The sequence below is a fragment of the Crocodylus siamensis genome, chromosome 4 (assembly GCF_052110815.1).
Source record: "Crocodylus siamensis isolate JL-2025a chromosome 4, ASM5211081v1, whole genome shotgun sequence".
NCBI lineage: Eukaryota > Metazoa > Chordata > Crocodylia > Crocodylidae > Crocodylus > Crocodylus siamensis.
In genome coordinates, this window is record NC_143398.1 from 228,393,452 (window position 1) to 228,406,803 (window position 13,352).

Sequence of the window (13,352 nt, forward strand, 5' to 3'; positions counted from 1 at the left end):
AGAGGGGAAGTATCACCCCCTCAGACCTGCTCCTACGACTCCGAGATCCCTTTCCGCTGCTGTGCTGCTGCAAAGTCACCTCCCAGCCTGTAAGTATGTTGGTGATTCACGTGGCAGAGCAGCACAGGGGCCACACCTAGGGTGGCCATCATAAAGGACAGTCCAGATGTCCTCTGTCCTCTATTGATACAAAACTGGATGCCTTTATAGCCTCAATTTGTCTCTTAGAGAATAGCGGACATAAAGGCGTGGGGTCTCGTATCAATAAAGGACAGAGCAGCAGAAAACCAGAATGTCCTCTAGGATGGCCACCCTAACTGCACCGCTGTGGGCAGATACACGCCAGCTCCGGCACACAGGGCCGGAGGACTTGGGCACTAGGGCGGCCATCCTAGAGGACGCTCCGGTTTTTGCTACTCTGTCCTCTCTTGACGCGAAACCTGATGCCTTTAGGCCCTCTATTTTTCTCTTCAAGAAAGCCGCTCCCCGGAGCAAGCGTTGGAGAAGTCAGCTAGAGGCCAGGCTCTTCTTCACCTGCTGCTCACACACGGGGAAGACCTGGTGGGGGCCGCAGCCGTGGCCAGCGACTCGGGCAGCCACTGGGAGAGGACTGAACTCAGGAGACGGTAGGAGAGGAGGGAAGGGAGGAGAACGCACACCCTGGACTCAAGCGAAAAAGCAGAGGACAGAAAGGCGCCGGGTTTCGTCTCGACAGACGACAAGCGCGCTGCCACGGCCGCCCTCAGGCAGCGCGGGCCGCGGCGCAGGGCAGGGCGGGTCCCGCGCCCGCGGGAGGCCTCAGGGGAAGCGGCTGCGGCGGCTCCACCCCCGGCCGGGGCTAAAAGCAGCAACCACGCCAGGCACGAGGCGGCGGCGGCCGCCGGGGAGGACGCGGGGCCGCGGCGGCCCGGCGATGCTGCGCATAAAAGTGATGGGTCGGCGGGTCGGCAGCGGCGAGTGCCATGAAGGCCGGCGGCGGGCCGGCGGGTGGGCGGCAGCGGGCGGGCCGGCGGCGGCGGGGGGGCAGCCCGCGGCGGGGCGGGCCGAGCCGGCAGCGCCAGGCGGCTAACGCCCGCGAGCGGGACCGCACGCACAGCGTGAACACGGCCTTCAGCGCGCTCCGCACCCTCATCCCCACCGAGCCGGCCGACCGCCGCCTCTCCAAGATCGAGACGCTGCGCCTGGCCGCCAGCTACATCGCGCACCTGGCCAACGTGCTGCTGCTGCCCCTGCCGCCGCCCGCGCCGCTCCCGGCGCCTTCGCCCGCCCAGCCCGCGCCGGCCTCCGCGCCCGCGCCCGGCCCCGCCGCGCCGCCCTGCCTGCAGCGCCAGCCCCGCCTGCCCGCCGCGCCGCGGCCCATCTGCACCTTCTGCCTCAGCGACCAGAGGAAGATGGTAAGAGACGGAGCGGGGGCGGGGGGGACGACACGTCGGTGCCTAGACACTAGACAAGGACCCCCTGCTGCTGTGGGCACGACCCCTGCGCAACACAACCCAAAAACAAAGGGTTTGGTCTTGAGCGGCAGTGCTAGCCACGCTTCCAGCCCTCAACTTCTGGGGCGGAGGGCCAGAGCCTGGACGGGATGAAAGGTTTTTTGCAACACAGCTCATGGGCTCCGGGGAAAGGGGGCCCTGATGGGCGGGAGTCGAGGTGGGGCATCGAGCATGAGCGGCTCGTGGGGTTACAGCAGCGGCGGGAAGCGGGGGAGTGCCCGCAAGTGCCGTCAGCGGTGGGGGTGGCGCAGGCACTGGTGACCATGCCGACGGCACCTGTACAGGGCGCGCTTCTGTACAGGGCGCGCTGCCCTGCTCACCCCCTGCGTGGGGGTGCACGTGCTGCCCCTCCTTGTCACCCCCGGCACTGATCCAAGCACAGGCGATGCATAGGGGGTGCATGTGTACCTGCATGCACCCCCTGCGTGTCGCCCTTGGCACTGATACAAGCATAGGCGATGCATGGGAGGGCGCGTTCCCCTCCTGAGATCGGTCTGCACAAGCTGGCGGCAGCCGTCGCCGCTTGCCGCCCACCCCCGCTCCCCTGCTCGTTGCCAACATGGCTGCCAGTGCCTGAGGGTGGTCCTGGGTTGCTGCTCTCCAATACCGGTGCTGCCGGCTGTGGGCACTCCCCACTTGCCGCCAACACCGACACCTGCTGCAGGCGCTCGCCACCACCAAGAGCTGTGGGCAGTCCCCACTCGCTGCCACCAACACCAATGCCAGCAGTTCCTGCTCGCCGTCATGGTGCTGTCCAGTTTCAGGAGGCACTGGTCGTTCCTGGTACCAAGCTTGCCCTCTGCAAAGCTGGCTCTGCATTATGCTCAGGCATAGGTGCACGTGCCCAGTTGCACGCACACACACGTGAGAATAATCTCTGGGTTAGAAGTGTGTTCTCTGTTTCCTGCAGTCGAGGGATCTGCTGTCTGCTGTGCACGTGCGCTGCTTGCATAAGCAGAGATTCCCTGTGCAGGAGCACACAAGATATTGTCATTAAATTCTTCACAAAATATCCTCCGCGCTCTTTCCTGTGCTTCATCTCATGCTCTATTCTGGGTGGCACAGTATTTACCCTCCTCCGCAGGGTAGAGGCCTTGTCTTTCCTTCACTTCCTAAGTAGCAGTATCCCTGATAAATTGGCACTATTTTTCCTCAGATCGAGCCGTTTAACCGCACCGGTTTTCTCTGCTGCATCACTTTGTTTGTATCAAAGGAAGCGGGTTCAGGCTGGGAACATGCTGTACAGTCACAGTTTAATGACTTACCAAAGGGCTAGGAGGGTTACGTGCATGTTTGCTCTGATATTTTCTTTCAAGATAGGTAGAATCATAATCAAAAGCTAGGTTAAAAGAGACCGTGAACTTCCTTTCTGCGTGCGTATCTTCTCTAATGCATCCTTTCTGTCCTTTTATAGCACAGAGAAGGAGAGAAACACTTGTCTGTTTAACTTGTAAAGCGGATGTTGAATTGGATGAGAAGCTTGCACAAAACCTTGCACTGACTCTAGAACTGTTGTAGGTAATGTCTCTGCACTGGTACTATATGTTTACATTGAAATGATGCAACAGTAAAAGAACGACTTTTTAAAAACTGTCTGAAACACTGCTATGCACTTTGTCTGTGCTGCGACAGGTTTATTCAGGGTGTTTTGAAAATGAAATTGAACCCTGTGAAGAAAGTTGCACCTGGTGTGGCAGCTATTTTAGTGCAAGAAATGTTAAACCTAAGCAGCCAAGCCCTGATCTTGATGGCAACTAAACCTGTGTCACATGATGAAACTTGAGCCTCGAAACACAGTGTCTCCTGTCAGTGAAAGCTGTCATAACATATCATCTCTGTGTTTTCACCAATATTGGGCTGAGCACAGCAACGCCACCCACTCTTCCAGCCATATACTAATTTGTATGCCTGTGATAAGCAGCAGCTGACACGTTCAGGGTGTTTGAACTACACTAAAAGATTATTTTAAAGGTGTTGATATAAAAGGAAGTTTGCAGTAGAGAGACATAGATGCTGCAGCTTAGGCACAGCAGACTCTTAACCAGCCGAGGGAACCAGCTAAGATGAGGAGAGAAAAGCTGAGAAGTGCTATGTAAGGATGTGTTTTCTTAATACACAGTGTACACGATGCTAGTCTTTTAAATAGTACAAGATCTTTCTAAATCTGTTCTTGATAAGCATGGAGTAGGGAGGGTTTCCCAGGGGCTCTCTAAATTTATCCATCATCTAAGTTGTTCCCAAATGGTGCCTGTACATCCCTGATGCCATTTATCACTGATAGCTTATTAATGGGTAAGCTTTATGTAGAATTAAGTCTGAAAAGTAAAGGTGCGTGTCATGTTTCCTAATTGGATGTAACCAGCAAAGTATTGTAAAATGTTAAACCTTCATTTATAGTTGAATCAGTTTACAGCAGTTGGTACCTAAAAAGTTAAGATTAAGTCTGTTTTACCTTATCTGGTAGGTTTTGAATTGGGATACAGGTTAACTTGTGATCTCGTGTTGGGACTTGCCAACCTTAAAATAATAAATAAATAAATAGTAACTTGCACTTTAAGCCATGATCTCCTACTGACTTTATGCTTCATAGAGTAACTGTCTCCCTTTTGTAGCACTGTTACTATAGGCAGTTATGGAGCAAAAGACCTATAGGTATAACCAGTGGAGATGTTTACTGTATAGGTGGAGATGTTTACTGTATAGGTGACATCTCACAAACTACAGCATCTACCACACCACAATATACTAAGCAAATTTTACTGTTTTTCAGAATACTGTATTTTCTCACATATAACCATTCCTGAATATAACTTGCACCCCGTACCATGAATTTAAAAAGATCCTACCTTGCACAGCTGGACAGCCAAGTTTGTCCCTGAGTCTGCTGCCAGCCTTGTGTGCTGGATGTGGCTCATGGACTGATCCTGCATGCTGGGTCTATGGCTGTGCACCAGGTCCAGTCTTTCAAGACAGATCTTGAGTCCGTGCGGGGGGCTCAGTCCACCAAAGTAGGTCTGAAGCTGTGTAATGGGCACGACCTTACATGGCACGTCTGACCCTATGTGGCTGGTCTGGGGCCACGCAGCCCAAGAGCATACCAGGTCCGGGGCTGCCTGCTGGCTCCAGAGCTGCTTCTCAGTTCGGATGCCATGCGCTGGCTATGGGGCTGCACATTGATTCTAGGACCGTGCACTGGCTCTGGCACCACATGGTGAGTTGGACCCAGCATGCAGCCCTGGAGCTAGCCCATGGTCCTGGGCTTAGCAAACCAGGTTCAACCCAGAGGCAACATGCAAGCCAGATCTGGCATACCAGGGCCCAGGCCATGGGCCACCGCTTACTGGGTTGTGCTAGTGCACAGATGGGGAAGGAGACTCCCCACAGGCCCAGAAATATGGTGGCAGAAGAGGGAGCACTGATGGTGTAAATTGTCAAAGCCCCCAGAGCTGTGCAATTAACACTGCTACTATTCCACCTCCCCTTGCCAAATTTATGGACCATGGTTTTCCTTGCAGATAATGCTGCCTCCCCCTTCCCAAACCAGCAGTGGAAGATGCAGATTATATGTGAGAAATTACAGTAAGTGATCAAAGTATATAGGATATTTTTACTCAAGGAACTATAATTGGTACAGAGCATTTTAACATATGTTCTCTTGTGCCTACATGGGCTGTTGGAAATTTCACCATTAAGGCTGCAGGCCAGAAAAACATTTATGGGGGTAGCTCCACTGACTGCAGTGAGACTATCCATGTGCTTAAATTTACATGTGTGTTAAGTCCTTTTGTGGACCGGAACCTAACCTGGCACTTTTAGTATTTTTCTATTTTTCTCTTCTGTTGTACTATTTGAATTGCTGCCAGACAGACTCATCTTTTTAGTGTTGATCAAAACGTTCTTGATGGAATTTTTCATGTTTATACATAGAAAGCCTTTTTTAATTCTGTGTGCGCGTGCATGCAGATTTCTGCAAAAGTGACAGTTTTGTTTTTCAAACTGTTTTCTAATGCTTTTGAAACCACCCATCTAATTTTCTTAATTTTCTACATTTTTTGTAGTTACATTATTAAAAGCAGATCTTAATTTACAGGGAGTTCTAAAATAATCTTGAAATATGATTAAGACTAATAAAGAAATTGAACTACTGTAATAGAAAGTGAAAAGTTTACATTTAATTATGAAACATTTATCTGTTATTATAATACTGTAAGTAGTAAAATGTTTGGAAAAAACTCATTTCAAATACTAAATTTTTAGATATATTTTATATTATAAACATCTAATTGCTGTGATTCATGAAGAAGTTAAAAAATTTTTCTGGACTTTCATAAAGTTGAGTTACAATCTTTTAAAGAGATTCTCCTGCAAGTGTATTTAGATTTAGTATAATTGCATTTCTATGTTTGGTTTTCAAAGGAAATAAACATCCCAAAGTAAGTCCCGCTATTTTTCCAAAACCGTATTAAGTGAAAGAAAGCTCATTACTTGAAGGAATTTTCATGAATGTGCAATTTACACAGCAATCCACTTTTCTCACATCCATTGCTATTCGTGTGCTATGTGTTTCCAATTCGTACATAGTGGCTGCTTGCGGACGACAACAAAAAAACCCCCACAAAAACAAACAAACAAAAAAAATGCACTTTAAACTGTGTACGCCCCTGCCCCAAGCCCAGTACATGCCCAAAAGGAGGCACTGCATTAGCTGGATCGAGCTCACCCAGCGTCTGTATAGATTGGACACTTTTTAGCGGGGCTTTTTTAGTGGTTCTATTAGATAAAAAAAGTGCCAAAAAGCCCTGCTGAAGCTCCTGATCTATATAGACGCTGCAGAGCCAGGTGGAACTAACACGCTGCTGCTTCTGGTAGAGCGCAGTTTTTTTGTCCCATCCGCTCCTGACCCCCATGTCTGTCAGCAGCCAGTTAAAAAAACCTGGTAGCGCTCCCCATTTTAATTGAGCTCAATGTAGCATTAAGCCCTTCAGTTCTTACACAGACAGAACTGTTGACTTAAATAGGACTTTTTCCTGAATTAGAACCACAGGACTGGGCCCAGTGTTTCAATCAAAGATAATTATTTAAATAGTCATATTATTTACTGGTCCCAACTGCAGGAGCATTAGGTACTGTATACATACACACATCATAGATGAACACTATCAGCTCCAAAAAGTTTCTGCTGATAATATTTCAGTAAAACAAGCCCCATGCTTGTTTATGCATGTGGATACTTCTGTTGAACTCAGTGGGTCAGATCCTCAATTAGATAAACTGTCCCATCTCCATTTAAGTTTGCTGACAATTTACACCAGCTGAGGATCTACCATGATGTGCTAAACAGGTGCAGGATCAGGCAGGTATTGGCTCTTATGCCTATGCCAGAGATTTAATTTCTGAAGACCTGGATGCATTTAACACTTAGAATTCACCTGCAAAGAATGAAAACTAAATGCACTAGATGGTTTATCATCCTAGATTGATTTATTCACACCATTCTAGCTAGAATGGTAATTAAATTATGTGCCTTATCAATTCTATTTTCTAAGCTGGTTAAGTGCTACAGCAGTGCCTACAAGCCAGAATTTTTTACACTAAAGTGTCTGATACCAGCACCTAAATTTGCATTTATACACCAAAATAAGATAGGCCTTTTCAAAGGAAGCATTGATGACCTTGCTTTTCTACATTAATATTTACCTGTTTAATGTGGTTTGTCTATAATTAATATACATGAGCATGGTGAGATGCATACAGGTTCATCTCAGATTTTACTACAGTCATTTAAAGAAGAAAAATGGACCTTAATACTACATTCATTGGTCCCCAAATTGTGGTCCACAGATTATTTGTGGTCTTCAGAATATACCAGTCTCCTCCCGCTTCCCACTTTTTTCCAAGCAAGTTTAATAATGGGGTAAATAACGGTCTGCAAGAAATTTTAAAGGTGGAGAGTAGTCTGTTGGTCCAAAAGGTTAGGAAACAAGTCTGTTGTAACAAATGCAAACAGAGTGACAGTGGCAGGCTGACTAATTTTGTTGCACAGCAGTTTAAACACAATTTGATTACTTTAAGATCAGAATAAAAATTTATGTCTGAATGTACTTTTATATATTTTTCCATTATTGGAATGACTACTTTTCAGGCATAAGTGTATTTCCTCTCTAATTTCTACTTGAAAAAAATGCAGCTCCTGTGTAAAAAAAACAAAACAAACAAAAAAAAAGTTTATTTGCAAATGTGCTACTTTGTTAAAATATTTTTGTACTTCTATAAACAATTAAAAATTTTACGTTCTGGTGGTATTTGTTCTTTTTTCATAGCCATCTCACCATTGAAAATATGCGCTTATGAACACTGTTAAAAGCAAACATGTTACTGTATCTTCAAAAAAATATATCTGTATGGTAATTCTTGAATACTTATTTCAATAAAAAATATTCTTAAAAATCCTATTAAACCTATATAATGGGTTCGAAGGCATTTTCCTCAGAGCTGTGCTTCTCACATTATTGGCCATGAGCCAGCGGTAGTCAGTAGAAAACAGACTGATCCTATGTTGCCGGCTCTCTTCATTTCCAACTGCTAAGGTCACATTAAAAGATATATTAAACGTGTTTCAAATATTACTTTTTTCTATACAAGCAATTGCTTTTGTTGCCATAGGGATACTACATAGTCATGAATAGGAAAGTATATGAATAACAGGACAGCAAATGAAACACCTGCAAGGGATAAAGCATTCTAGCTAAAGAGAGCCAGATGCCTAAAGAAAAAGCTTGCAGAATCCAAGCAAATCTCAAATCTTTGGAAAATGTTCACAAGTCTTTCCCTTTGAAAAGGCCTGTCTACTGTAAGGATGATACCTCTCATCTCTTTCTATACCCACCCAAATGAGAAAAAATAAAACTTAAAATCTTAAATCACCACAAGTATCTCATTCATGGTGCAAGTCATCTTCCCTAGAATCCTGTGAAGTAAATTAAACATTTTGAGAAACTGATTGAACAGATTTCTATGGAACTGCAAGATCTCTGAGTCTCCAGGCACCCAGCTTTCTTGGGGAACCAGGGAGCATGTTGGAAAACTTTCAGTTCTTGCAAATCAAAACTTGGATAGCAGAATTCACAATATCCCCATGATTATTTTTCTTTATAGCCCGATTTAAGAAAAATCACCCCTCAAAAAATAAAATTTTGTTTTCTCTCCAGTTCTGGGAATCACTATGGTACCAGGCTGATAGTGTCCTGGAAAGTACCTACAGCAGCATATACCAGAGAATGGCAATAAGGAATTATGGTAAGAGGCTGAGAAAAAGACAAAATGAGCTAACACATATGGGCTAGTATGGGGGGGAAAAAAAACTACTGAGGCCCCTTCTGCACGTTACTGGTATCGCACAATTAACCAGTTAACTTTGTAATTACCTTGAGATCAACTTCACATGCAAAATAGTTCTCTCACAATAACAAGCTCCAACCAGCTATAAAGTTAGGCCTCAAAAATGCGTACAAGCCTTATAGCTGGTTACCATCAGGCTTTAAATTTGTGTGTGTAGCAGAGTTTCCACTGTGGCTGGGGGCACTTCAGCTGACAGGACTCCCAGCCACAGGGGTGCAACCCCTGAGGCCTAGGGATTTCAGCTGCCATTATCCCCATGGTTCAGGGATGTGTGCAACCCCCCGGGCCCACAGAGAGCTCTGGGTCCCAGCTCCACCTCACTCACAGCTGAGACCAGGAGTCCCACAGCTGACAGGTTTTGGGTCCTGGCTGCAGAGGCAGGATCTCTGGTCCTGGCTGTGCATGGCCCCTGTGGCTGGGAGCCCTCTTTGCACACAGCCCCTACCGCAGAAAGAACCCATCAGCAAAGGGGACACCCAGCTCTGGGTGCATGCTTTTTGCTGATGCAGGAAGAGCCCAGGATTGGGCTCCCCCTACCCTGGCAATAAAGGCATGACTGGATCTAATATACAATTGTGTGGATCACATCTTAGCTCCAATTGTGCCTTTACCTGCATGTGTAGAAGGGGCCTGAGAATAAGAAATATGTCTGGGAGCCTTTTAGGGTTGAGGAACTTGAAACTGGACTGTAGAACCAACAAAGAAATTGAGGGGAAGAGAAAAAAAAAACACAAAACTTGCCATTGGGACAAGGAACAGCTGAGGATATTCTGGAAGCTGAGAAATGAGAGATGCCTGACAAAGCAATACAAAAACAGCATCTATTTTATACAGGAAACCCTTGCTATTCACGGATTTGGCATTTGCGGTTTTGAATATTCATAGAGCAGCATGACGACACTTTTACAGTGCTGGCAGCATCTGCGGAAGCTCCACGCTTGCCGCCACTGGGGTCCAGAGGGCGTTCATGAACGCGGTACAGTATTCGAGGATTTCCCCATTCACGGTGATCTCTAGAACATATTCCCTGTGAATGGCAAGGGTCTCCTGTATAGTGTAGGGCAGGGGTTGTCAACTAGGGGTGCACCTACCCCTAGGGGTACTTGGAAAGGCCCTAGGGGCTACACACAATCAGGTGGGGATGGAGTGCCACCACCCCACACTGGGTGCGAGGCCCGTCAGCAGCCCACAGAGCCATACGTGCGACTGACTGTGGGAAAGTGGGGCGCGGCAGTAGTTGCACGAGGCGGTGGGTAGCAATGGTGGCAGTGTGGGGTGGTGGGTAGCAGCAGCTGCGTGTAAGTTCCCCCTTTTCTGCATCCAGCCACCAACACCAGAAGGGGTACACTTCTTAAAAAAGGTTGAAAACCCCTGGTCTAGTTTATGACCACAAGTTTTGCAAAAAGGTTGATAAGCGAGTATCTAACCAAAGCTAGTAACTACAGCAATGTAGAAAAGTTAAGAAACTAAGATCTATTCCTACCTCTCACCAGTGCACTAATATGGGTCAGGTGAATCAGAGCATCAGTAAAGAACATGGGCAGGGTAGCTGCTGCAACATCTACATTTTAGGTGCCTAGCCCCAAGAGTGGGATCCATTTCATGCACAGGCTCTGCAGTAACAAAAGGGATGTATTGTAGCTCACGGATCAATTCAATCTCCTATTCCATGGAGCCACATGCGATATACTCTGAAAGGTAGTCCCTGCTCACAGTATCTGCCACTAGCAGCAATTCCCCTGGACAGTACCTGATGTTCACATCATAGTGCTGAAGTCTCATAGCATGCACTGGAGTCTGGTGCACTCAGGAGTGGCTTCTTCATAATGCTTCAAGTGGCTTGTGATCAGACTGCAGATCCACTTTCTGTACAAAAAAAAGTGAGCTGGTGGATTTGCTCCATTCCAAAGAGAGTATCCAGAAGTTCCTTTCTATTTGAGCATACCGTCTTCCTGTATCAGCCAGGACCTGGCTTGAAAATGCTGTGAGTTACTGATTCTGCATTAATGCTGCTCCCAACCCTCATTCTGAAGCCTCCCATTGTAGCTGTAGTTGCTATGCTGAGTTGTACTTCGAGTCTTGTACCTTGCTTACAAGTTTCTTTATCCTTCCAAATGCCTGCTCCTGGGCTTCTGCCCAGTCCTATGCTGCTTCTTTGTATGTTAGCCATCATAACGGTTCGCAAGTCTCCAAGATGCGTGCACAAAATTTGGAAAGGTAGTTGGCTATGCCTATAAATCTGGGCTGCTTTCACATCTCGTGGTCCGGACATTTCCTTAACAGCTCTCAGGATCAGGCTAGAGTTTTGATGAGATTAGAAGATGTCCAATGTAGAGGACCTCAGTTACCCTTAGCTTCAGCTTCAGAGTTCAACTTAATATTCTGCTCTCTGTACCTTTTTGGGAAGTGTTGCAGCCTAGCATCATGGTCCTTGATAGCTTTCTTCTTGCTATATGCCTTGCAATTGGGGTAGGGTGCAGTGAGGGTACGGAGAGGAGGTTCCTGAAAGTCCCTCTAGCACCTGATTTTTCTGCTGGAACACCCTTGGGCTAGGACTGATGCCCATAGGCATTTGTACCCAGTAGCATTTGCCAAAGGACCTTGCAAACGTTTTCAGGTGGCTTGAGGATTCATCTAGTTCAATAGGCCAGAACCCATTTTTTACATCACAAATTATGAAGACTTGCCCTCGATAGTCCAGTCAGTACATCCTCAAGAGCAGGCAATAGATAATGGCTTCTTTTCAATGCCCTGTTCAGACATTTTCAATCTATACAGATCCTCAGGTTGCCAGATGGTTTTCTTACCATTACCAGGCTGTTGATCCAGTCAGTGCCAATTTCCACTGGTTAATTGCTGCCCTTTCTGGTTAGGTGATTTAGTTCCTCTTTGAGTGGCTCCATCAGGGCTAGTGGTACTCTGCATCTCAGCATGTGTACAGGTTGTACTTGTAGGTCTATTCAAACTTCAGCTTCCCCCCTAGGTGCCCATCTCTCAAATACATCTTTGTACTCCTGCAAAACATTTACCAAGGACCATGCTGTGCCTCCTCCCTCCTGTCCTACAAGGAGGATATTATGCTGTTGCACTAAGATCAGGCCCACGGCTACCCAACAGTAGAGGGCATTTTTCAGTGTCAACCACTATGAATTCCAGGCAGTAATTTTCTATCCTGTGGATTTTGTATTGATAGTCCACTGGTTGTATGGTTTTTTCATTTGATATATATATCAAAAATGTAGTAGTGATATATATATCACCACTGTCTGCTCACGTGTCTCTGATCAGATGTCACTGTGAATTAGTTCTGCAGGAATTACGTTGCAGCTAGCTCCACAATCAAGCCAGAATCTGACTGATTGCTGCTATGCTAACATGATTGCAACTATAGCAAATAGCTGTTTAGCAGCTTTCTTCTGTAGTGCATGTATGTTCAGAGTAGCTGGATCGGCTAAAGTCACAGAAAAGACATCATCTTCCTTATCAAAAATGTCAGCATCTTCCCCTACTGCATTGTGGTTACAACACTGGGACACAAAATGATTCGGTTTCCTACAGCCCAGTCATCTTTGCCCATAAGCTGGGCACTTCTTCTGTCTTGCATGCTGTTTTCCATAGTACCAACACTGGAACCTGGGGACTGCATCCTCAGTTGGCTTATCTTTGTTCCGCCTCCTGGGTCCCTTTAAAATGGGCCCTTGTTCTGCACCAGCAGTTGGTTTGGTTATTTCCTTAGATAATTCAGCTGCCTGTGAAATTTAGATGCAATTGTCCGGCGTCAGATCAGCTTCCCTCAACAACCTCTCCCTCAGTTTAGGATTAGATGCCCCACAAATAATTCTCTCTATTAAGGTTGTCTTATAGTCCCAAAATTACATGTGGATACCAATATTTTCAGCTCTGTAATAATTATTTATTCCTCCTTCTGGATCCTGATTCCAGATTAAAAAACAACAACAACAACAACAAACAAAAAACCCCTGTGCTTTCCAGTGTCATTTTTTCTGGGATCACAGTACTTATCAAAAGCCTTCATCAGCTGTTCTAATATATTCAACCCCTCAGGTAGAAGTGGTGTACTTGCTTCTCTGCCCGTCGTCCCACAGTGAGGTAATGGAAGAAGTTTACCTTCATTTTCTCTTCCTTGTTTGCCATGGTAAGCTGCGTGTGCGAGGTCCGCTCTTCCTTCCACTGCTTCCACACTGCTGCCAGGTTCTTTGCCTGGAAATCCAGATTTCATAGATTTCATAGACATTAGGGCTGGAAGGGACCTCGGGAGATCATCGAGTCCAGCCCCCTGCCCAAAGGGCAGGAAGTCAGCTGGGGTCATAGGATCTCAGCAAGATAAGCATCCAATTTACTCTTGAAGGTGTTCAATGTAGGTGCTTGAATCACCTCTGCTGGCAGACTGTTCCAGACCTTGGGGGCTCGGACAGTAAAGAAATTCTTCCTTATGTCCAG

The 13,352-nt window shown here is 46.6% G+C and overlaps 1 protein-coding gene across 9 annotated transcripts in view; it reads left to right on the forward strand.

Moving 5' to 3' along the window:
• Positions 1-623: 623 nt before the first annotated feature.
• Positions 624-13,352, forward strand: part of LOC149867631 (basic helix-loop-helix transcription factor scleraxis-like) — a 37,598-nt gene continuing 24,869 nt past the window's right edge. Inside the window, exons 1-3 of one of the 9 annotated variants that reach the window (XR_016442104.1) lie at positions 627-1,394; positions 2,908-3,011; positions 5,009-5,072. Coding sequence is in view for 1 of the 9 variants with exons in the window: in XM_090045832.1 (XP_089901958.1) it covers positions 963-1,394 (432 nt within the window). In the remaining 8 variants the exon portion in view is untranslated. Of the gene's footprint in view, positions 1,395-2,907; positions 7,790-8,701; positions 8,790-13,352 lie in introns of those variants that run through there. The other 8 variants (XR_016442102.1, XR_016442101.1, XR_016442100.1 and 5 more) reach the window with 8 other exon arrangements.